Source organism: Astatotilapia calliptera, chromosome 8 (genome assembly GCF_964374335.1).
Source record: "Astatotilapia calliptera chromosome 8, fAstCal68.1, whole genome shotgun sequence".
In the NCBI taxonomy this organism is placed as follows: Eukaryota; Metazoa; Chordata; class Actinopteri; order Cichliformes; family Cichlidae; genus Astatotilapia; species Astatotilapia calliptera.
Genome location: NC_137429.1, coordinates 25,389,922 through 25,414,209, shown reverse-complemented (window position 1 = coordinate 25,414,209; position 24,288 = coordinate 25,389,922). Strand labels below are relative to the sequence as shown.

Sequence of the window (24,288 nt, the reverse complement as noted above, 5' to 3'; positions counted from 1 at the left end):
TTTTTAAATGTTAAAAACTTAGATTCAACATTAAGAAAGCAAGCTTTTGTTGTGCTGCTTTGCACAATAGAAGTTATTGAGTTAAATCTGAAGATTGACAGGTGCTTGTTGACCTCAGGGTTCCGCTTACAGATAGGGAACCTTACATGACACCCAAAAGAGGAACGCGATCCAGCCCACTGGAAGGCTTTACAAAAAAAACTCCCATCATTAAAGGTACCGTTGAGGTCACCAAATGTCGTCTTTATGGGGGAATGAGTTACAGGGCGTCCACACAGGAAGCAGTTGGCTAGTTGCACATCTTGTTGTGCTCGATGGTTAGCTAGAGGACATTGTAGAGTCAGATTGCCTAGATAACTTTCTGAGGTGTTCATTCTTTTTGGCTTTAGTCGCTCACCTTGAAGTTGCAGCGTTATTTTGGTAGCTGTTCAAAGTCACTGACGGTCTCTTCAGAGCAGAGCAGCGGTAACTGTCAGATTTGGTCAGCATTTCCTGTTTGGCGATCAACATGTGGATGTCCTTATTTGAGGAACTAAAAGTAGATCCTGATTTGGGTTATTTTAAAATATAAGCTGAAACAGTTTTTAAAGAGGCGTGAGACATGCTCTTCTTTGTACTACTGTTTGGGCGCCATTTACATTTTTTTGTCTACATTTTCTGGGGTTTGAGGTTTGCGTGTGCTCCTGGGTTTTATGAATTTTTACACAGTGTAAATACCTGTATTTCAAAAAAAGTTATATGTCTTATGTTGAGGAGATATCAGCTAGGTTGATCCTAGAGTTGGGCTTTGCTTTTGTGTAATATCACTTTATACCACAAGATGGTGCTGTTAATTATTATAACCTTTATTTAACCAGGCAAGCCATTAAGATAACATTTTTGTTCATAAAGGCAGCCAGCCAAAGCATAACACCTCCTAATATTTCAGAAATTAAACAACAGCGCACATTTCAGCTACATTTCAACACCACTTGTAGAATGCTGCCCCCTGGTGGTGAAGGTTTGGTTAAAATACCTTTAAAAGCTCATGTAGGATGAAGCATTGCAAATTAGCTTAAGCTTATATGATAATGTATTGCTCAATGCATTTCTGTCACTCCTTCTTGGAGATAACAGACTTCTCATCCATCTGTTTTTGTCCTTCCTTGCCTGTAGGTGCTTTGTCCCAGCACAGCAGCCAGTCGATGACACGGCGGGAGGTTTTCCACATGCCAACGGAAGTCAGCACACGAACTAACATCTCCCACACCGTGCTCGACGACCCCTTCTTCTCAGGTACAAAAATAATAAACTAAGCTTCATTTCTCTTCTTTTTAAAATAGGATGTGTTCACTGACTGTTATGTACCACTGTCTGTCCAACAGATGGGATGATGATGACTACGCAGCACACAGAGACTAGCGGCATGGTGACTCGTCAGATCACCAAGGAGGTGGTTCAGAGGGGCGTCATGGGAGCAACTACTGTCACAAAGAAGATGTTTTATGAATCTTAAAGGGCGCGTTTGACAAACTGGCATCCAAGTGTTCGACATAATGAGAAATCATATTTGAGAATCTCTTTTAAAAAGAGTCGACTTCACAGTGCTGAGAGTGTTTTTGTATATGTGCGAGGGGGTGTAGCTTTCACTTTGCAACCAAAATTACATTCCACATAAGAACTCGTGTCTGTTACAATCTGCCGTCATTTTCTTCTATAAGTTCAGTTTGTTTTAACATATCCATACGTATCAAATATCAAGCTAGGTCTATGAACTCACTTTGTGTTGCACATTTCCTGCTAACGAGGAAAAAGCCTGATTCTCTACTGCAGGCACATGATCAAAAATATACAGGATGTAACATGTTTTTGTATCTCATACATTTGAATTAAGTTGGTATTTTTCATGCTTAAAGTTTTTCTTCTCCCCGTGTGTTTAGCATTTTAAGAAGTTTTTGACAGTAAGATATGTGTACGGTCGTCCTGAGTTACAAAACAGATGCACACACAAAAAAATAACAAGAAAATAAAACCATTTCACTTTGCCTAAAAATTTTGGGACACCATTTTTTAAATGGAAGGAGTCCTAGCCCTTGAAACAGTGGAAGATATTGCAGTTATTAGGGAATATTTTCACAAAGGATATTTACCATTCAAACCCTGAAATCAAGAATTAGGCCTGAGCATAGAGGCATGAGGAAATCTGCATTTGTAAGAAAGCAAGGTGCTCCCTATAAACAGTAAAATAGTATTTGTTGCATTTAAGAGTGATAAGGATTTTTAACTATCCATACTGCCTGTTGCCTGTTGTTTTTTGCTTTATTTTGTATTTTGCATCTTCAGGCCCCCGTACAAATGTGTGTAAAGACAGAAAGATTGTATTTGCTTCTACTGCAAGTGCTACTATGTTTGGCTTTATATTTTCTTTGAAAATGCTTTTGTGAAACATTTTTGAGGGAAGCTCCTTGGTAGGAAAATGGATAAGTGGATAAACGTCTCACCAAAAAACATTTTCAGTAGTTTTCCTGTTCTTTCGATCAATTATGTATCTCTTACTTTTTAACAGTTGAACTTTTATTATTTTATTTTTCAACTATTTTATTGCACATAATAAAGATTTGAAAGGATTTTGTGCTGGCTGATGGTTTGTGCAAACTTGTGCAAAAATAAGTGAACCAAAAATAATACAAATGCAACTCCTGCAGGTTTAGATCTCACCCTGGGTCAACCTGAATCAAATGCTTAATTCATTACCAGGCCTCTGGAGAACTTCAAGACGAGGTGACGTGTCTAAAATCTGCAGGACACTGGCCCTTGAACGCCTTGAGTACCCCCATCCCTGCTCTAGAGGAAACAGTGGGTAACAGGGAAGAACTTATAGTCAAAATTTGAGAACCCTTCATCCAAATTAGGTCAAAATCAGCACTAGACTTGCTTGCATTCATAGCAGCACACCCACCAAGTCTGAAGCAGATCAGATCCACTGCTGTTCGCACGAGCAAAGAAGAGACAACAGACTTTCAGAGATTTCTGGAATTAATAGTAAGATTTATTGAGCTAGAGAGAGGAAAGCATTGCCATGTCTTATATAGCACAAATAAACAAAAACACAGCTGCAAAAACAAGCTCATGCCTGAAAAATGTTTGCAGGAAGCTTGAGACAAAGAATCAAATAATCTATAATTCAACTAGAGGCATGCGGCAGCCCGCTCTGCAAATATCTGCCTCGTCAGCGGCACTGTTTCACTGCACTGAAGCTAAAAGTATCATCATTCACAGTGCGCTCATGCTGTAACTTTTTAATGTTTATTTGTCATCAACAATTAAAAAAAATGTAAAAAAAAAAAATGAATGGATGTAACATTACAGGTTTAAACTGATCCCCAACTTTATCCAATGAAGTTTGAGAGGAGTTTAAACCCATGGGGAAAAACGTTGTTCATTCTTTAAATGCTCATTTTTAAAATATAAAGAATCAGATACTGTATGTTTCTATGAAGGCAGAGTAACAGGAAAGTGTTTAGCAGATGGACATGTCGAAAGAAGAGCAGTTCCTGTTTGGGATTTGACGAGGCACCTCACAGAAAGACTTTTAGTCCAGAAACAGCCACGCAATTCTAAATCAGTAGAATAAAAGCGTGAGCTCTGTGAGCTGCCGAGGATTAGGACTGATCCGTTTCAGTTCCAGAGGCAGGGCCCCGGGCACAGGCACCGCTGTTTCGCATCAGCAGGCCTGATCACCAGGTCTTTGACCACCTCCACAGTCCCAAAAACAGGGTACAGTTCCTCTGTGAACTTCTCGGTATAGGTGTACAGGTGGGAGCGCTTCTCCACGTCGTAGAAGGACAGCTGGCCCTGCTCATAGTCCAGATAAATGCCGACTTTCCTGGGCACCAGGCTTTGAGGTAAAGGCGTAGCGGGCACCGTCAGGGCTTTCAAATCTGTGCCTCTCTCCAGACGGAGGGTCAGGTATCCCGTATCTGTGTTCAGCGAGCGGAAGCCCTGCCTCACGGCCGAGGCTTTGGCCACTCCCAGCCGCCAGTCCCGCTCACCCACCTCCACCTCCCAGTAGTGGCGTCCAGAGGCGTAGCCCTCCTGGCCCACAGCACACCACCAGCCATCGAAGCGTCGGGGGCATCGTGGGATGTCGCGGCGCTCCAGGCCGCACCGCATTCGTTTTTCATCATCTGAGATGAGCAGGCCTGAGTGGGCCGATTCGGAGTCCAGGGTGACGTCCTCTGTGGAATAAAAGGGCGGGATTACAAACTGCAAAATGATGTCACAGTAAGGTGAAAAACAGAAAAGAGATTTTCATACCTGCTGCATCACAAATCCAGTTCCACACTGCAAAGAAAAAGAAGAGAAACTCCGTTAGCTCATTGTTTTGTACAGTAGTTTAAAGAAGGCATGCAAAATTTACCTTCACACGATAACACACAAGCAACTTACATCCACCCCACTGTACTCAAAGCCCTGAAGTACAAAGGGGGCTGAAGTACATGTGAAGTATTACTTTATAAGTATAAATATAACTACATGTAATTTCAAGAGCTGAAAAACACATTAATGCTTTGTACAAAAAAAATGCAACCAAATGAATTTTACGCCCACTCCCCTCACAGCCGCTGTGATCCACAGCCTTCTGTGTGCCCACTGGAAACATTTTGAAAACTAGTCCACGGCTTAAAGTTGTTCAGTGTGATCGGTCCCAACTATTATACAGAGCATGAAAAGTCCAATGTATGCATGAGTGTTCAAATATGACTATATGTGCAATTTCTTTTGACAAAAAGAAGAATAACAGCTACAAAATGAGCCCAATATCAACATGGAGGTAAAAGGAAAACTCTTTCTTGTCACAGCACTTTGTTAGGTTTACCATTATTATTCTCATTATTTGTTTCTGTTATTCTGTGCCATATTTACATTAAAATGGTGCAGTTTTTAAACTAATATATATTCTATGATACAGGTGCTCCAAGGTGGTTGTAGGAAAAAAATCCTGCTGAACATAAGCTAGAGTTTTGGATCTAGTTTATGACATTTGGCATAAACATTTTTTCAGTTAATGTTATGTGTCTGAGGATTTCAGAAAGAGCTGAGGCTACAGTTCACACAGACTGCTCAAAATTGTAAAATAGAAGAAAGGGAAAATGTTGCCTGGTCTGATAAGTCTCCAAATTTGAGTTAAGCAACATAAAGGATGGATCAATCCTGCCTTGTATCAACAGTTCAGGTTGTTACTGGTGGTGTAATGTTTTCTTGTCACGCTTTGGGCCACTTTGTGCCAACTAAGCAGCCTGTCAACCTGAGGATGGGTGGCTTCCTCTATGACTACCCTATACCCATCTTCAGACGACTGCCTCCATGTCAAAACGCTCAAATCATCTCAAATCTGTGTCTTGAGCATAGCTTCACTGTACTCAAAGGCCTCCACAGTCACCAGCCAACAGTCAGACTGTACTGACATATAGTAAAAGTGCATAATCCAGTGGCGAACCATTAAAAAAAGACTGCATTTGCTAATAATCGAGTTTAAAGTTTATCGTTACATACTATAGATTTCAGATCATATAATCCAGCCCCACATGTCTGTATACAGCTATACAGAGACATTAAAGGGGTCATTCATTTATTCATTACAGTGAGCTTCTGGACTTACCGCCGTGGGGAATGTAGCGCACAGCGTCTGAAAGAACAAACAAAGACTGATTAAAGACAGACAAGTGTTCCACTCACAACTCAAACCCTCCTACCAGCTTGTTTCCTAACATGCTTCCAATCACATTTTTATAGATTAATTCTAATTAAATATTCAGTGGAGTGTATTCTGTTACCACACACAACAGCCACATCACTGAGTGACTCGTTTCACATCCTGATTTTGCCAAGTGGTTTTTGTGCTGACACCAACATTTTGTATGTCACCCACTCAGTCGTCTGTGAGGCTTTATAGCTGCGCCTCACTTCAGCCTAGTCGGCTACGTTTTATTTTGGCCTTAGCTCTGAAGTCAGGGTTAGTCAAACTATGATCATCAAATGTTATTTTCGCATTATTTTAATTACATAGAGAAAGATAAAAAGGTCATCAGTTTTAGCTGGTTGTAACCCGGGCAACTGAGCCTATGAAAAGTAAGACTGCCTCATCATGGAAAAATGCTAATCCTATGAGCTAATATGTAATTTAACAAAAGCCACTTTCAGCTGCTCCTTTATTCACATGGGGTCACACGGCAGGTGGCCCTTTCCTGTTGGAACCTCTCAAGGATTTATGTCTCACCATGATAATAAATGTGTACTAGTGATAAACAGGTCTGAACACCTTCACACTGGTCTAAGCTTTAAACTGACCATTAGACTAATGGTAGAATTACTGCAAAGCTAGAATATTCTTTATTTATTTGATGAACTTCTTGTTTTAAAATGTGAAGTAAGTGACTAAGCCCATAAATTTATTAGGAAAATAATTACTGAGGTCTTGGGCTGTGATATATAATATAGACACTGATAATATCTGTGTCGTGTCAGCCTCCGATGACTTCTTTCACCGCTTCAGGCAAAAACTGGATAAACTGAGGAAACTGGATACAATGCTGCTGCTGCTGCACCGTGTTTCAGCAGACTCACACTTCTAATTAGGTAGTGTGTCATAAGTGACAGTAGCTCATTGGAAACTGTTCTTCAGTTATTAATATTTATAAATGCCGCAAAGCTGCAAGCATCAAAGAAACATTCAGTATTTTTTCTGTATTGTCAGAAATGTCGGTATCACAAATGTTCTGGAAACTTTGTGATATAGCTTTGAGGCTATAACGCTGAGTCCTACCCAGACTCTGCTTCTTCTACAGAAGGCATGTCAGTGTGACTGAGGAGACCCTCAAAGTATTCCTCAACTGCAGCGGTGTGAGCAGAGCGGAATCGCTTCAAGGCCAACCAAAAATCTTGTTCCATGGCCTCGCCGGACTCCTCCCACACCTGAGAGTTTGCTTGAACTGCTGCCAGAGCCACACTCTGCTTGGCGTGCCACTACATGACAGCTGCCTCTGGAGTCCCGCAGGAGAACCAAGCATCAATCACTGACCTGCGACCAGGTTTGTTTGAGTGTCACCTGCACTTGTGAACACGGTGTTTGTTATGGACAAACTGTGATTTGTCCAGAGAACATAACAGAGAACAGGCGGTTCCTCCCAGTCATGCTCCTCCAAGTCTCACTGTCCATGCCCATGTGAACATTAGTAGCACAACGGAGATTCCAGGTGGGGCACTCAGACACACTAAGAAGACTAGGTACTCTGAAATGTCACTGAGTAAATAAGGGCAAAAGGCAACCAGGACCTGTTTACTGGCCCAAGGACAGGAGGAAGTAACCCTCTCATCCACTGGGATGAGAGGGTTGAGCCTGAGCTAGTGCACGAGGCTAAAAATATCCCAATATTTTTTTTCTTTCAGACGAACAAAACAAAAACAGATTTATCTAACATTTGTCAAGCATATTTATCTACTTGTTCACTTTCTGCTTGACTCAGTAGTGGTATACTTTTACAATACCACCAGAATAACATATAAAAAAGATAAAGACCCCATTCTTCATAATTTAATTAATTAAACCAAATGTATTGTCATTTTATTCCCTACTTTATTTTCATTGGCAAGGATGGGGAGAATCCCTTTTTTCACATGTGCAGAACAAGTTTTTGGTCGAAGCAGCAACAGGTATTGTACAAATGTTGGTTTCTGACTCATGACCACTTTGCAAGATCAGGATGTTTTGTTTCATATTGTTAAACTGGATGAGGTCCACTCACCAATGTTCTGACTTTTCTGCTTCTTCACCAGCCACTGCTTTGTCACATCCACCTACAAAGACACGCACACACATACAGAGTATGTCAAGGTAGACAGTGGACACATTCAGGACAAGGTGAGCTGAACAAAGAGATAAACAGATTAGCATGATTGTCGTGCAGCCTATATGCAGCATGCTTGACACACTTAGCCCAGATATCGAATGTGAGAATGTCATGCAAGTGTCGTTCATGTTTCGAATCACCTAAGTTAGCATGCTTCTTATCCCATAAATTACACCACAGAGTACAAAAACATTTAATGACGATCACTTAGCGACAGATATCAAGACCTTTATGGGGCTGTCGGCGTTCAGCACGGCCAGCATGACGAGCTCCATGGCCGGGAACAGGTTGGGCAGACGGCCCCTCTTCCACTGGAACTCCAGGTCATCCAGCATCATGAGCACAGGCTCACCTGGCCACACAGTGGGCTGAAAAAAGAGGTTTAGAAACAGTTGCTTCGAATTTATGGCCAGAGCTCAAGCACAGTCCGATTATCATGAGATCATTGTCAAGGGCACGATTAAGCCTAATCATCTTTATCAGATGCAACGACGGAACTGGGTCAGACTTTAATAACCATCCATGTCCCGTAAGAAAGTCACCTGAGGTCTGCCTTTAATATTCCGGGTCCAATCCATGATGACCCGTTTATGGGGGCCCATGTCGTACTCGCCGCCTCCCTCAAGCATGCAAAGAAGGTGTCCCTTCCAGTCCTTCTTCTCAGACTTCTCATACTGGTAGTCTGATGTGATTGTCCTTGGCTGAATAAAGAATAGAGACTTTTAAGAACATCCATAAAAAACACAATTTATTTCTGTAAATGGCTGCTATCTCGTACCTGCACTCTTTTCTCCAGCACAGCAGCCCATTCCACGATGAACTCCCGGCACACGCTGGCTGTCCAGATGTCCTCTCCGGTCCAGATGTGACACAGGATATTTGATCTCTGAGGTACAAAGGCAATGCGAATAAATGCAGAAGACTCTAAGTAATAAAGAGCAAAAAGGGAGAGAGGAGAAGAGCTTACCTGGCAGATTCTGTTGAGTTCCCGGGCCAGCTCCATAATAAACAACTGACTTTCCACCAGAGGCTCCTTCTTCTCAAGCTTCACTTTTTTGCGAGACTCCTGGAGCAAAGAAACAGAAAATTAAAAGGGAAAAGAACATCATGACTTCCAGAACATTTAGCCCCCGCAGCAATTACTGTGGGAGGATTTGTATACCTTGAGTCGGATCTTGAGCTTTTTGGCTGGCTCGATGAGGAACTGCAGGCACTCTTTCATCATGCTGGCAGCTGGAGTGCGGGGCCGATGCCCTGTGGTATGATAATAAAAAAGCTTTAGCACGCTGGCACTCATTCTGTCAAGAGCTGGAGCTGACTGCACTCCGTCGCCCACACAAATCGATGAGGGTGCAGAAATGGCTAACGCGCGAGAAGGTGGCAAAAAGGTGAGGTGGCGGAGAGAGGAGCACTCACTGCAGAACTTTTATCACAGCTCTGCACTCAGAGTCCACAGAGAGCTCATTAAGATCCCCACCGAGCTATCATTAGGTGTTGAGCCCACTCGCTCAGCCCACTCACTCCGCATAGATATATATATATCCATGAGACCACACAGTGGGTGGAAAACAGAGATGTAGCAACATTAAAAAAAATATTGCACAGTAACAGGATTTCCTGCATGCGTGTGGATCGATGCATCCTGAAAGTGGGAATTTATTCCCATGGAGACGTGAGCACAGCAGAGCGCTTTTAATAAAAACACTGTGGAGCCATGGTGGGGGTGGAGGAGGAGGAGGAGGAGGGGTGGGGGGGGGTCCTTGGACCAGTTTGCTGTTGAATCAGCAGTCAGTCTGACAAGCAGAGGGGATTTGCTGTTCTTGCTGTGATGTAGAGGCAGCAGGAGAGCTACAAAAAAAAAGAAAAAGAAAAGAAAAAAGGAGGCAACAAACACTGAGGAGCACAAACTCAGGACTGAGTTGACCTTTTAGAGAGTAAATTCTGACATTCATAGGTATGCCTGCTTTCTGCCTATTGAGTATGCATATGAATTTCTTCCACCCGCATCCCTGAACTGTTAGAAACGGTTTTATGGAAAGGGGGTTGGAATCAGTTATACAGTGTTATTCAACTATAACTTCCAATCAACTCCCTTCTATAATTTTTAAACATTTATTTACACCATCATGAGTTTGCGCATGTCTGATACCAACACCAACCACACTAATGCATCTTGATTTGTAGTATTTATTAATCTCTCTTTCACTATATATGAGGGCAGCAGATGTCAAAGCGTTGCTTGTCTGTAACTGACTCATGTTTGGATGGTGGGTTTATTTCTGGCAGCGGAGGCTGAGCGTGTAGGTGACAGAGGAGCTGCAGGATTAGAGGAAATCCGGGATTATCGGTGCTGTACAAACGCAGGTAGTGACTTTCTATATTGGGAGTGAGTGACAAATCACTGCATGCAAGTTGGCATCAGAACAAACACACTGCACAATAACAGGCTCACGTTACCGTACAACAGTGTATCCATACACACCGAATTTAATTATTTGTTCCCAATTTGTAAAATATTATTCTTAATAATAAATAGAACAGAATTTCGAAATGCCAGTGTTGTAAGGTTAAAAAATGAGGCCTCTTGCACATGAAGCGATGTTTACAAAAAAGGACATAATCAAAGCAAGCGCACACATTATTCCATGTAATTAGGCCCTGTGCACTGGCAAAATGCAACCAGTTTACCAGTTGTTTTTTTATCACCTCGCTCTAGAGGGAAATAAATAACACCTCACCTTGTAACGGATAAATTCCCTTCAGGAAGAAAACTCTACGCGGCTTTTCTGTGATGCTTTCGCGAAACTCGGTTTAATTTTTTAGTGCTCCGCCATCCTCCACAGCCTCACCGCTTCCTTCACCCATCCACAACTGCGGCACGAGAGACAGCGCGCGTGCTCTTATCAACCACCGCCTCCACTGAGCGGCAGTTCCAAAGGCGGGCCGCTAGAGGCCGCCAACTAGCTTTACAGAAACGGAAGCGTCGCAGAGTTTTTTCTATTTAAAGATTAATTTACTTTTTTTTTTAGCCCGAAAATACATTTTATTTATTTATTCCAATTTAAGTAAGTCAGCGTTAAATAGTCTAGAAAGAGCACTGCGACAGCAAACAGCCTGAGGTGGACTCGAACACACGCCTTTGTTTACCAACGGAGATATTATAGGCGAGAGACGCAAAGTACTAAGGCTGCAAGATCACCGACCAAATAACTAATACTTGTCTGCCAAATGGTGAGCTTCGCTTCTAGAAGGACCTTGACTATATAAACTCGCTGGGTCTTTATTATCGTGTCCATAAAAATCTTAAATTAACGACTAAGATTCCGTTTGTCTGTTTTCTTTTCTTCCTTTATATTCCCGTAGCCTGTATAGCTTCTGTCACGTTTGAAAATATAAATATTAGCTACTGAAGTGAATGGTTGTAAACACGAACCTACAGTTTGTTTGGTCAACAAGGCGGGGTCTCTGAAGGCAGCACGACAGGTTTACTGTCAGTCAGTGCGCAGGTGTACGTGGTTATTATTTCAGGCGCTTGTGTTTGCAGGTTCAATATTCCTTCGCTATTTATTTAAAATAATAACTTAATGACAGCAACACATCGCCCATCCTCGCTCACGGTCTCGGGCAGGTACAGTGGAACTGGAAGGTGTTTCTCGATATGTTAGCTTCACGGAAGTGTGTACACAGCGCGCGTCCCCAGAGCGTGCTTAAATGACAGGAGGATAGAAGCGGCGCGTCTCTTATCAAGGACAGGCTCTGATCACAGCTGGACGATCAACATGGCACCCAAAGACCCTCTCCTTGGCTCCCTCAAAGGTAAGCATCAATAATAGATGAGTGATGGTACGATGCCATTGGATCACAATTTCAGTAAGCAGCTGATCGTGACGTACTCATAATAAAACGTACAACTAGAATTGGGTTTAATTTCTGACCCTGCAGCGCGCTATTTTTACGCCAAAAAAGCTTCCGCTACGTTTTTTTTTATCATCAACACAGTCTCTGTTTTAGTGTTGATGAGTGAAATGGCGATGATCACATGGCTTGCAAAAATGCAGTTATGTCATGCTGATGACAACAGATTCAATGTGTGTTGCGTGTTTTTTCCCCTTCCCACTCAGTGTGTGTCCTGAACCTGCAGTCAGATGGAGAGACGGTGACAGATTCCAACCCTCACCTCGCCTCCTGCTGTGAGCTGCTGGAGCTGGTCCTCAGGAAGGGACTCCAGCGTCAGTATCATTATTTTGTGTAGCTGAATTCATTTTGAAGGAGACTTCTGCAGTATTCACTCAGGGTGTGTTTCATTTCTCTCCAGAGCCCGTTCTTAGTCTGGTGCACAGAGATTACTGGCACTGCTTCGAACAGCTACCCCATCAAGATGCCTGTGGCAGGTAACTACATCCTGCTTAGTTTAGCAGATGGGGAAGGTTTTTTTGTTGTTTTTTTTAGTGACAGCTTCACTCATTAATGCCCGTCACCTCTCTGTCTGTCTTCTCCTGTGCAGTCTGTCTGCTCTGTCCTTGGCAGTTGAGCAGACCAGAGTTTGCAGGAAGCTGCTCTCAGCTCAGGGCCGAGGGCGCTACCTGCTCAGGCTGGCCCTCAGCCGCAAGGTCCTGCCGCAGTTCTTCACACACCTGCTGCACACTGCCAGACTCCTGGAGGTCTGATACATGGACAGATGCATTGTTCCCCAGTGTTGAGCACACAAAAATGGGATTTTAGAAAGTGTGTTTCTCTAACAGACTTGCATAGTTGTGATTAACATTGTTTCTCTTTCCTTCAGTGGTACAGCCCAGATTTATCAATTCTCAGGAATGAGGAATTTGTGGGTGAGGTTACAGCAGCTTGAACAAAACTGAGGAAGTTCTTGTCAACAACAAAATCTTAAGAGCTGCTGTTCTTCCTCTTCCAGAACCTTTCATGTCGCTGCTGCTGGTGCTCTCACACATGGACTTCAAACTGGACATGGAGGTCAGAGCTGCTACTGTGATTTTTTCCAATCACTTTGAACTCCAATCTAATAAGAATTTTCTTTTCTTGTATACAGAATTGCAGTTTTCTGGATGAGAGCTGGCTCCTGCCGGTAAGAGCATCACAGTAACACTGTTATTATGTTATTTGTCTTTGGATATTATATAAATCCATAGAAGGAAAAAAAAACTACAATCTTAAGGAGGTGAAAGACTGACTGCTGGCTGTTTGTTTTTAGGTGTGTGAGATATACGAAGTTGTGCCCTGCCGGGAGGTAGGGTTGGTTCTGAGGTTAGTATGTTCCAGTCTACAAATATTTCCATTACACTGAGCACGTGGGCTAGTAAAAAAACATCTATGGATCTGCTTCTTAGGTATCTCAGCGGGCGCGTCTTTGTTCTTGACCTGATTCCCGGCAGTCAGGCTGACGTCGACAAGTTCATCGGTGCTGGTGACATCCTCGATGAGATCAATGGGACCTCGCTGAGGAATTCTAAAAGTGGACATGTGAGAAATCCCTCAGATATACAGTGCCGTACTGCATTAGGGCTGTTGTGATATTGCATTTTCATGACACAATTATCCAGCAAAACGAATTCATGTTAAATATATCATGCAATATCCGTGGATATTTCGTGTTTGTGGATCATCTATATTTTGATAAATGCCTTAGATCCAGGTGGGGCAGTCTCCGTGAATTATGTTTTGCAGATGATGACATTGTGACCTATAGTGAGAGTCTGGAAAGATGGAGGTACGCACTATAAAGGAATGAAAGTTGGTGGGAGCAAAATGGAATACATACATGTGATGAGAGGGAGACAGATGGAAAAATAGTGCACAAGGGAGGTGAAGAAGACAGTGCAGGCAGGGTGGAGTGGGTAGAGATGAATGTCGGGGAGGGATTTTTGACAGGATAGCATCAAGAGAGTATTGATAGATAAATATAGATAGATGTAGATATTTAAGCTTGAGCTGCCAGGCGGGATGCAAAGGTGCTGCATATATATACACTTCTTTACCAGACCTTTTTTACTTGCACTCCCAGGCCGGTGCAGTTCTGTCTCGGTTTAAAGGCTGCCCTTTGTCCATCCGTGTTATAAGATGGAGGGCCCACGACGGAACAGTGTATAGACCCCTTATCAAATTCCTGCGGGCCCTGAGGACAGAGAACCCCACCCTGCAGCTGGGTCCTGCTCCCTCCCAGGAGACAGCAAGCAGAGACCAGAAGCCTCCTCCATCACAGTGTCTCAAAGAGGGAAGGCAAGTGTTAACACGCCATCGCTGCGATCTGTATTCAAGCTGCCGTCATGATGTGACATTTGAGAAATACATTCTGAACAACCTCTGTTCCACAGGATTGTTTACATAGTGCAATTCTTGGGAAAGGCAAACATTGGAATGGTAAATGACAATTTGTTTTTACAGCATTTTCAAACATTCTGCACACACCTCCTGTAACTGTCATTTGTCTGCCTCTCTCAGTTTGGAGGAAAGGAGGTGCTCCAGCATGCAATCCCACAGGTGTTGCAGAAAAACCTACCTAGCAAGGTAATGAAAGCTGTTTCCCCAATTTTCTGCAAAGCACTTATATATGCATAACCCATTTAATTTTCCCTGCAGGAAGTGCTTTTAGATTTGAAGGAAACACATTTGACGTGCACAGACAGAAACAGTAAATTGGTAAGTAGATCTCTCTCACAAAGATTTGCCTGTACTTTAATTCTCCTAAAGTTTTGTCTTCATTTCTCTCATCAGGAGTTGTTTGAGCACCATTATCCCGAGATTTCATGTGTAGGGAGATATGCACAGCCAGACTACACAGCATTTGCCTTCTGTGTGGCGTAAGTATCACATTTTATATGAAAGCCCTTCACTGATATTGCAGTACATCCTGGCAAAATACCATAATCTAAGCTATTTTATTATTAAAGGCTTTTCCACACATCCCTGTTAAACTAGGCTGCTTGTAGTTTAGATCGCACTCCTCCTACGACAGGATGTCATGATGCAATATACAAGCCTAGTCATTGGCTGGGCCCCCATGTCATCTAAGCACATGATTGGCTGTGTTCACAGAGACTCCCCAGAAACCCCTCAGTCCACAGGCTTTTGCTGTGTGGTGCTACGAGCCAGCAGCATCAAGGAGTGCGAAGACATCGTCTGCAGGATTGGTGAGGCATCACGGCTCTCAGACGCAGTCATGTGCTTACAGGCGTGTCACTCAAACACTAAACACTTGTATTTTCCCCCACCTACAGCCACTGGGTTCAAGCATACGGAATGGTTTGTATGACAAACCAGCTGTGACCAACTTTGTGTTGTAAATAAAAGATGTGTATTGACCATATAGACCTCTTCACTGTCTGTATAGTAAAAAAACAAAACAAAAGGACACACCTCTTACTACTCATAAAGACCTTTAATAGAAAGACATGTGACAACATTTCATAAATAGTATTAAATGTAGCTGCCAAGATTTTATGTTGGAAAAAACATGTTAAAAAGCCATCGATATATGCAGGGGTTTGCCATGCTCTTTGTTACCAAGTATAGAGAATCAACTGAGGTAGCCAACACCCTGACACTAGGCCTTACTGAGCATGACACGCTGGCATTTTGTGGTAAATGGATTAAAAATCCTGCCCCCCATGGAAGATGGACCCCGGCACCCACAAGTTTAAAGTCAAGTGATGTTACATCTTATGATATGACCCACAATGGATAATCTGAAGCCCCCTTCAGACAAACTCTGTCTCCATTGATGGTACTTTGAGTGAGCACAAGTTTGTGTAGTGACATGTAAGTCTCATTCTCAAAGTGAACTTTGTGATCAGATGGGCGCACAAGAGTACAACTGCTTGTGCATCTTTGTGATTTGCTCAGCTGCCGAGAAGAATGCCGCGACCCAATCTCACCACAGCAAGGTACAATGAGAATTCCTAGTGATGCGCTCCAACTGAATAGAAGTAGGATGCAGAGCAATTGGCTATAGGAGGATATAGTTGGGCTTCGCCCCTTTGTGACAATGGAGAACTTATTGTTTCAAACAGTAGCTACACTTTTGTCAATGCTGATAGTTCATACTGCATTTGTGGCAACAACCCTTTTGCTCAGAGGACAATTATATGCATGATAGCTTGCTCTCAACCATTGCTTGCATTAATGAAGCTTAGACATTAGAGCAAACCTAGCCCATATCTAATGATAGACAATTGTATGTCTGCAAGGGGCTCGCACTTGCGGAATGATTGATTTGTGTCAAGTAAAAAAAAACAAAAAAAAACAACTGTTTAAAAAAAAAAAGCCAAGAAAATAAAAGTCCACAAAATGGTTAAGTATGATAAATAGGATCATTTGTCATGACAATGGAGTCATTAGCCACTTAGGCCCTCTCTCCCCTTATCCTACGTGCCAGCTGGATGTCTTTGGGCATGATGGTGACACGCTTGGCATGGATTGCGCACAGGTTTGTGTCCTCAAACAGACCCACAAGGTAGGCCTCACTGGCCTCCTGTTTAAGGAGAGAGAAAAAGAAATTTAAATAAGCTTCTCGTTACAGTGCTATTACTCTGCAGGTCAAATGTAAATGTTTCACTTACCTGAAGAGCGCCAATAGCAGCACTCTGGAAGCGCAGGTCAGTCTTGAAATCCTGAGCAATTTCCCTCACCAGGCGCTGAAAGGGAAGTTTGCGGATCAACAACTCAGTGGACTTCTGGTAGCGACGGATCTCCCTCAGAGCCACAGTTCCGGGCCTAGCAGATGAATCGAGCAGATATTCAACACTGTAGGCCAGGAAATCTTTATTTCTGTTAGGGGCAACCAGAGTGCCACACACCTGTAACGATGGGGTTTCTTCACGCCTCCCGTGGATGGCGCACTCTTCCTGGCGGCCTTGGTCGCAAGCTGCTTCCTTGGCGCTTTTCCTCCAGTAGATTTACGAGCAGTCTGCTTGGTACGGGCCATGTTGTACTAGCTTTTAGGATAAACGAAAAACAAAAGTCCAGGTCAGAAACTGCTACATCAATAAAGCAGCTCGGCAGAAACGGGTACGACACCAATTAGTCAAGCTAGCGTGTTAGCCTAGCCTACATGGCTAGCACCGTCGGTTCCCCCTCCCCCCCAAGGCGGCCAACACCAACATAAGCAGCGCTACTTTTATACGCCACCGCAGCTTATGTAACAGTTTCCACTAAAGCGAACTAGTGATTATGTCCTTTAACACGTTTCGCTTAACGCGTTTATTAACATACTGACATGAACGATTAAAAATCTTTTAACGGCCCAAGGTAGCCGCAAACAATGGCGTCAAAACAGTGGGAGCCCAAAACAGCCCAGCCAGTTTCTGGTTTTCGACTTCGCCATTTTCAGTTTCTCGTTGTACCTCAAACAACATTGCTTTAACTCAACTCTACAAATGTTAGCACAAACGGTTATATAAGCTGTTAGCCATTTCGTAAAGATATCACGTTCAAATGTCACGCAACATTTAAACAATTTTAGCATCGTTTGTGAGTTGTAACTTCACTTTATCGAGTCAATGGTGACATTAAACGACGAACCGCAAGACACTCCATTGTTCTGTTTTTAGCTAAGGCTATCGTTAGCAAGCCGACACTTAAACCCTAAAACAAAAATCACAACACATGTCACAGCAAAGACAATACAATCATTAGACGTATTATTAGCAAGAAGAAATACTCACGTTACCTTTTCGACTTTAGTTGAGCGTGAAACTAATCACGAAGACAACACCGGAACCTCCGAAAGCGTTTTCTATGATAGAGGGCAACGAGGCCGACTATTAATACTTTGTCGTGACGTCATACTTGTAAAACGCTACACACTGATTGGGTCAATGGATATAAGGTACAGCCAATGGAAGCAAGCAAATAAAAAAATAAACGTGACCTCGATTCCTTATTTTCTTCAGTTTCACATTTGTGCAAATGCCATAACTCTGTGACAATGTGACAGTTAATATCTTGAGTGTTTTATGACTTTCACTTTAGTTTTGAATCACAGCTTTAGTCACGTTATAACTGAACTTCAAATCCCATAGTTCCGTGTTATTAGTTGTCCCTTTGCTATTACTTCCTCTTGCCCTGCGCAGGCTCACATCGCCACAGAATGCGGATTTCGAAGCTAATGAGAATAGCTAGCCAGTAAGCTAAAAACAAGCTTCTTGTTGTTAGGGTTTAGAAGGGTACAATGTCTAAAACGTATCCACAGCCCCCGTCATCTTCGGTAGCGACGAGTGCCGGAGGACACTCTTCGTCCTCTTCGTCTTCGCCTGCAGGGGGGTCAACATCTCCTGCAACCGTGTTGAACGTGCAGCCCGAGAAACCTCAACATTACACGTACGTAGCTAGTTAGCGGGATTAGCTTGTGTACACAAGTGTACACAACCTCACGTGCACTTAAACACAGAAAACAACTGTTAAAATGTATTTAAGGAAACTCCATGAATAGTAAACCTGCGTAAAATGGACAAAGCAAATAATGTGCTTATTTAGCGCTGTAGGTCTCCATAAAGAGGCCTAACGTTGGACATTAACAGTAGCCATTTCTTACAGGCTGTGCGGTGGAGCATCGTTTAAGTGCTTTGTTGTGTGTGTGTCACGGCAGCATTCATTAAGTCTTTGTGTTGTGAAAGTATATATATAAAAAAAATCTCCGTGAGGAATTTTGCTCACTGCTGCCGAGACTGTGTTGCGCTAAAACAGTAATTATTTTTATGAGATTATCTTCGTGAAAAACTCAATGATATCAATATATTCCTATTTGTGTAGGCCACTTCAAAATATGGTGACACCGTACAACAACATATTTCAGTCTCTTTGGCTGCTCACCTCTTTCCCAGATATCTGAAGGAGTTTAGAACGGAGCAGTGTCCCCTGTTCGTGCAACATAAATGTACACAGCACCGTCCTTTTTCCTGTTTCCACTGGCACTTCCTGAACCAGCGACGCCGCAGGCCAATACGCAGACGGGACGGAACCTTCAACTACAGCCCAGATGTTTACTGTACCAAATATGATGAGGGAACAGGCACCTGCCCCGACGGAGATGAGTGAGTGTAACAAAGGCTTCAGTTTAGCACAAGATACTTGCCTTGATTATACTTACAACAGAAACAAAAATAGGGATTTGTGTAAGGGGGAAGTTTTGTTTTTGAATGGCATAACTGGCCACACCATGTCTGGGAAGGTCTATATTAGTGGTATGTATAGTCTCTGTAAGGTTAATTTAAACAGAAAGACATAGTATTTAACTAAATGTCCACATTTTCAGGTTTGTTGTTGTTTTAGCAGCCCTTTCAAGTTTAATCTGGCAGGAGAATGTCAAATTCAAGTTCTTTATGAAGCGTATTGTGCAATTGTGTAGGTCTCTGAATGTCAATAGACCTTTATTATCTCCATTAAAAGCATCAAAGTGGTAATTCGGAACACAAATGGGCCAAAACTGTATGGATGTATGTCTAGTAGATGCTTTAGCACCTGTACTGTCACTCTGAGGGTCTCCCTCCAGTGAAATGTGCTGTACAATCCTCACAATGACCTATTTTAATATTAACAAAGAAAATGGAGATCTAAAGGATGCAACATGATTCCTGTTCTGTGACATTTTTGGTTCAGGCAGCCCACCATATAATGGCATCTTAGTTGTGGTTAGTTATGGTCAAAGTAGCCCATTTATTTAATTAATTATGTCCCTCCATCTATTTTCCTACCACGGACCCCTTCTTCTGTCTCTTCATAAGTCTCTTTTTGGGACTGATGTCCCTCCTCCTGCACTTCTCCAAAGCTTGCAGCAGCAACTGTTTGTGACTGCGACTTCTTACTAGTTTTTGCTGGTACTACTGACGGTGCAGCTGCTAACATATTGCTTACTTTGGCACATTTTGTTGCATTTATTTCTTGTTTCTCTTTTCTCTCTCAGCTTTTCAGTTCCATGCTTTACCTTTTGTTTAGCCATCTTTATCAACCACTTCTTCCACACTAAACTCTATTCTACAAGGTGCATGACTGCACAGGGAAGGTAGGGGCGAGCCAGTGATGGGGCAATCCAAATTCTAATACAAATGAACCAATGGGCTGCTGTCAGTGCTTGTAGGGTAGTGTTAGAGTGCACAGCGGCCCATCAAGCCGACCTGTATGCTGTGTGCATATGGACACAAAAAACATAAAAAATTATATTTACATGTCATGTCTGATTACCAGTACAGTCCTGGTTGGCACCTATGGATAAAGGTGCAAAGGGTATATATTTTGTGATTTGAGCTTCAAATCAGAATACAAAAGTGTCCTTTAAATGTTGTGTGCTTAAAACATCTCACAGTCCTATTTACATCAGCAGTTGCCACAAACAAAGAATTATGAAGTGTGTTTTTCTTTACCTTTTTTTTTTTAAATACTATCCATACAAAACAGTTCATAATTAAAAAAAAAACATTGAAATGTATGCATGATTTGCATGCCTTTAAATAAATAATTTAACATTTTTGAATTTTATTTTTCTACATTCCAGGTGCCCATTTCTGCATCGAACAGCAGGTGACACAGAGCGCAGGTACCATCTCCGCTACTATAAAACTGGATCGTGTATCCATGAAACTGATGCAAAAGGCCACTGCAGCAAGAACGGCTCCCACTGTGCATTTGCTCACGGATCACATGACCTACGCAGCCCCGTTTATGACATCAGGTACACCAAATAAAACATGGAAGCGATCTTTGAAGTAGTTTCTATGTGTGTGGCTGTGTGTTGACAAAGTTTTTTTTCTCATTACGTGCTACACAGGGAAATGCAGGTGATGGAGTCTCAAGGAGGCTCAGGGACCACAGACGGAGGTGGAGGAGATGGGCAGTCGGGACAGGCAGCGAGTACAGCCCTCATAGAGAAGATCTTGAGTGAGGAGCCACGCTGGCAAGGTAACATCTGGAACACCACTTCAGGAGGAATTCAGGCAGAAAAACAGCTCACTGCTCAATCTTTGCTATGTACTATCGGCTTTGTGTTCCTACCTAAGTACTAAGAGAAAGATCATATGTGTGTAGTCATTAGGATATGGATTGCGTTGGTGTGTGGGGATGTAGCTAGTAGCTGTAGATCGTTTCTTAGTAGTACACAAAAACTCTCTTAATAGAACACAAAGCAAAGATGAAAACCAGGACATGGAGTCTTAAAGCGATCACCACAGTGATTCTAGAAACATGAAGACGTAGAAACAGAGGCTGTAGCCTGACTGCTCATCAGTTTACTTGTTGAAGCTTAGGGTCTGGCTGGTGGGCTGGGGTCAGCACTCACTCTGCTTTAACGTCACTGTGGGTTCTTAGCTAGCTTAGCGTTAGCATGCTGTCTGTGCAGATGGTTGCAAAGAGCTGAAGTTGTGTTAGCAGCATAATGCAAATATCCATGCTGTAGACTGCCACTATTTTCCTCCAACACATGAACTGAAATCAGCTGATTGTAGCATCAGTGCAAGTGGAACTGATAAGCAAGATTGATAAGCAGACAGATTAACAGTTACAAATAACTGGACTACTAGGAGCTGGATCTCTACATTTCTTTTCTAATAAGAACATGAAAAATTGTTAGTCTTCCTACACTGACAAACACAGTAATACAGGATTACCTTAGCTTGCGTACATTTATTAACATATGTTTGCTATAGCGTTTTTGCAACAATTCAACTTGGTTGGAGTTATGCATGTTTGCATGAACCTATTCTAATGTGTTAGTCTGAGTTACAGCACAAACTGATTTCTAATCCTCTGCAGAGATTTCAGTTTCCAAAACTCTGTTGTATCCTTTTAGAAATCTGATATGATGCCGTTTGTTAAACAGTGCTTACAGGTGTGAAGTAAATTAGGTTGTGTTTTTACAAAACCTCTTAAATGTTATTTAAAAACATGTTTTTTGCTTTAATTAAATGTATATATCAGTTTTTCAAAGGTTGTGATAACGTACAAGTTTGAACAAGTCTTGAATCTTTTCAGGTCCAATCACCATCCATATTGGGCTGTATTTTGAGATTGTCTGTTTATATAGATTTCCAGTTGCTGTAAGGTCAAATATTTTTACCTAATTTCCCTTGATCTGCCCTTACAGTCTGCCTGCCTCACTGTGTCTTTCCTCTCTCCTCTGTGTCTCCTCAGATAATGACTACGTGCTGTCCCATTACAAGACGGAGCTCTGTAAGAAACCACCTCGCCTGTGTCGTCAAGGTTATGCCTGTCCGTATTATCACAACAGCAAAGACAGGAGACGCAGCCCACACAAGCACAAATACAGGTGCTGTGTTTCATTGTGCTAAAGAAAGAAGGCATTTAAAACATGAGGCTATTGTTGTTGCTCAATTGGGGCTCAGTTGTTAAAGCAAATTGTTTGTTTCTTACCACCGCAGAGCGTTGCCATGTCCTGCGGTGAAGCAAAGTGAAGAGTGGGGAGATCCCAGTAAATGTGAGGGAGCTGAGTCATGTCAGTACTGCCACACGAGAACAGAACAACAGTTCCACCCAGAGGTTTGTCTCCTTTAGAGGAAATTTTATAGAACTTGACTGGAAATCACCCAAGATGTGAAGCAGTGTCTTTTTTTTTTCTTTTTTTGGTTACAGATCTATAAATCCACCAAGTGCAATGACATGCAGCAGTGTGGCAGCTGTCCCAGAGGGCCCTTCTGTGCCTTTGCTCATGTTGAAAGTAAATCCCCACAAAACACCTGTGATCATGTCTCAGAAACCCAAGGCGCCTGATGAGTCAACTTGTAATTTTTGTTTTTCTTCCTCCTCCAGAGCCCTTTGTTCCAGAGGAACCATCATTCCCCAACCCCAGCTCCCCTCCACCCCCTAGGCCTCCAGACCCTATTCCTGTCCAGGAGGTTTCTGCCAGTCCCGGTTGTCACAGCATGGGGTCTTGCTCTATGTCGGACCCCTTCTCTCCTTCTGCAGGCTCATGTGTAGCAGAGCGGGGCTTTCTTGGTAGCGTTTTGTCTCTGTGTGAGGACTTGAGTGGATCTGCAGAACCTCAGTCTCCGTGGGCGGGAGAGGGAGGGTACGGCAGGGCACCTGGCTTTGAGAGGGAAGATCAGGTAAGAAGGACGCGCATGAGAAAAAGGGAACGTGGTCGTATGAGTTCCTATTAAGATATACTGAAGAAATATAATCTCTAGAATGACGACATTACTGCAAAATATTTGTCCTGCTTATTTAAGGTCACTATTTTTCAGGCCAAACAAAGGGGTTTTGCTCTAGAGCAGCGGCACAGAGAACTAGCATCAACTCAGAACAAACAGGTTTTCTTGTTTTCTAATACGATCAAACATTTTGAAATGTATTTCTTGCTTATTTATTTGTTAAAGTAACAAAACCTTTTCTTTTTCTTTCTTCACAAGGACCTTCAGGTGTTTTTGCCAGTTGGCAGCCCTTTGAGTCTGTCCTCCAGTATCCCCTCTAGTCTGGCAGCCACACCACCTAGCCCTGCTCCGCTTGGACCCCCAGGATCCAGCATATCCTCTGGAATGAATGCTAATGCCTTGCCCTTTTACCCGACTAGTGAAACGGTGGAATCAGTTGTTGGTAAGTAAAAGTGAAAAAAAAGAAAATCCACATATCTCGCAGTTGTGACAGTAGATATGTAAGTTGTGGTGTTTTATGTGTTACAGAATCAGCCCTGGATGATCTCGACCTGAATGACTTTGGTGTGTCGGCGTTGGAGAGAAGCTTGGAGAGCAGCTCTGCTCTGCCCAGTGTGGGAGTCATGCTCGGTATTTGAAAGCATGAACACACACAGAATTATCGACATGCGAATATCTGTCTGACATCAAACATTATGTACATGTATGTAAAAATCATTTCTTTTTCTCTTGGCCTACAGGAGGTAGCCAGCTTCAGAGTTCTGCCCCAGTGAACATCCCAGGCTCTTTTAGCAGCTCCGCTGCTTTTAGCTCACCTTCACCATCTCCCCCAGTCAGGCCGCATGCTTCACCATTCTTCTCTACTCATCTGTCCCAACCTGGCCAATCAGAGAGCAGCTTCCTGGGACCATCTCATAGCTCTTTAGGTCTGTAGATTTTTGTTTAAATGATCAAATAGTCTCATACAGAACATGATTTTGCTTATATTTAATTGTTTCTTTGTAGGTCTGAATGGTATGAGTACTAATATCTGGGAGCACTTCCCATCAGGCCAGGGGTCTCCTGGTACACCTCCTACCCTACTGCCCTCTGCTCCTTGTGCAGAGACCTCCAGGCTCAAACAGGAGCTGGAGGAAGCTCACAGGACACTGAAGCAGTGGGGTCACAGCTGGAGACACACAGCTCAGGTAGGTAGGTAGTGGGGCATGCAAATGCAAGCGTGTCCCTGAAGCAGCAGTTTGTGTGCCGTGACCTGCAGAAATAGAAGAAACAAATCCAAATCTGGACCG

At 42.8% G+C, this 24,288-nt stretch overlaps 5 protein-coding genes across 11 annotated transcripts in view; 3 read left to right on the top strand and 2 right to left on the bottom strand.

Moving 5' to 3' along the window:
* Window positions 1-2,606, top strand: part of itgb4 (integrin, beta 4) — a 28,187-nt gene extending 25,581 nt beyond the window's left edge. For all 4 annotated transcript variants that reach the window (XM_080305632.1, XM_080305634.1, XM_080305631.1 and 1 more), the window contains 2 exons: window positions 1,156-1,275; window positions 1,365-2,606. In XM_080305632.1, coding sequence (XP_080161758.1) covers window positions 1,156-1,275; window positions 1,365-1,495 — 251 coding nt within the window. In that variant the 3' untranslated portion in view covers window positions 1,496-2,606. The remainder of the gene's footprint in view (window positions 1-1,155; window positions 1,276-1,364) is intronic.
* Window positions 2,607-3,006: 400 nt separating this feature from the next.
* Window positions 3,007-10,773, bottom strand: LOC113027681 (butyrophilin subfamily 1 member A1). 2 transcript variants are annotated; one of them, XM_026177349.2, is made up of 10 exons: window positions 10,628-10,773; window positions 9,052-9,143; window positions 8,857-8,955; window positions 8,668-8,775; window positions 8,432-8,590; window positions 8,117-8,257; window positions 7,785-7,836; window positions 5,642-5,668; window positions 4,297-4,323; window positions 3,007-4,217 (listed from the first exon to the last, which is right to left on the bottom strand). In XM_026177349.2, exons 2-10 carry the CDS (start codon window positions 9,112-9,114, stop codon window positions 3,658-3,660), a joined length of 1,236 nt encoding a protein of 411 aa, XP_026033134.1. In that variant the 5' UTR covers window positions 9,115-9,143; window positions 10,628-10,773; the 3' UTR covers window positions 3,007-3,657. The 2 variants fall into 2 exon arrangements, with proteins under 2 accessions (XP_026033134.1, XP_026033133.1); XM_026177348.2 differs by lacking the exon at window positions 10,628-10,773 and having other exon boundaries at window positions 9,052-9,201.
* A 258-nt stretch (window positions 10,774-11,031) lies between these two features.
* Window positions 11,032-15,210, top strand: LOC113027680 (uncharacterized). The gene is made up of 16 exons (XM_026177347.2): window positions 11,032-11,705; window positions 12,011-12,118; window positions 12,205-12,280; window positions 12,394-12,550; window positions 12,673-12,718; window positions 12,802-12,860; window positions 12,937-12,972; window positions 13,099-13,151; window positions 13,235-13,367; window positions 13,909-14,123; window positions 14,219-14,264; window positions 14,346-14,411; window positions 14,484-14,543; window positions 14,619-14,704; window positions 14,940-15,034; window positions 15,122-15,210. Exons 1-16 carry the CDS (start codon window positions 11,669-11,671, stop codon window positions 15,154-15,156), a joined length of 1,308 nt encoding a protein of 435 aa, XP_026033132.1. The 5' UTR covers window positions 11,032-11,668; the 3' UTR covers window positions 15,157-15,210.
* A 53-nt stretch (window positions 15,211-15,263) lies between these two features.
* LOC113027683 (histone H3.3A) lies at window positions 15,264-18,854 on the bottom strand. 3 transcript variants are annotated; one of them, XM_080305636.1, is made up of 4 exons: window positions 18,714-18,854; window positions 16,700-16,837; window positions 16,463-16,616; window positions 15,264-16,374 (listed from the first exon to the last, which is right to left on the bottom strand). In XM_080305636.1, the coding sequence occupies exons 2-4, from the start codon at window positions 16,825-16,827 to the stop codon at window positions 16,246-16,248; spliced, it is 411 nt and encodes a 136-aa protein (XP_080161762.1). In that variant the 5' UTR covers window positions 16,828-16,837; window positions 18,714-18,854; the 3' UTR covers window positions 15,264-16,245. The 3 variants fall into 3 exon arrangements, with proteins under 3 accessions (XP_080161762.1, XP_026033136.1, XP_026033137.1); XM_026177351.2 differs by lacking the exon at window positions 18,714-18,854 and adding an exon at window positions 17,572-17,852; XM_026177352.2 differs by lacking the exon at window positions 18,714-18,854 and adding an exon at window positions 17,567-17,675.
* unk (unk zinc finger) overlaps window positions 17,954-24,288 on the top strand; it is a 10,421-nt gene continuing 4,086 nt past the window's right edge. The window contains exons 1-13 of the mRNA XM_026177342.2: window positions 17,954-18,221; window positions 18,725-18,934; window positions 20,392-20,568; window positions 20,665-20,795; window positions 22,023-22,158; window positions 22,271-22,388; window positions 22,482-22,566; window positions 22,659-22,954; window positions 23,093-23,158; window positions 23,258-23,441; window positions 23,528-23,629; window positions 23,740-23,925; window positions 24,005-24,186. Coding sequence (XP_026033127.1) covers window positions 18,073-18,221; window positions 18,725-18,934; window positions 20,392-20,568; window positions 20,665-20,795; window positions 22,023-22,158; window positions 22,271-22,388; window positions 22,482-22,566; window positions 22,659-22,954; window positions 23,093-23,158; window positions 23,258-23,441; window positions 23,528-23,629; window positions 23,740-23,925; window positions 24,005-24,186 — 2,022 coding nt within the window. The 5' untranslated portion in view covers window positions 17,954-18,072. The remainder of the gene's footprint in view (window positions 18,222-18,724; window positions 18,935-20,391; window positions 20,569-20,664; window positions 20,796-22,022; window positions 22,159-22,270; window positions 22,389-22,481; window positions 22,567-22,658; window positions 22,955-23,092; window positions 23,159-23,257; window positions 23,442-23,527; window positions 23,630-23,739; window positions 23,926-24,004; window positions 24,187-24,288) is intronic.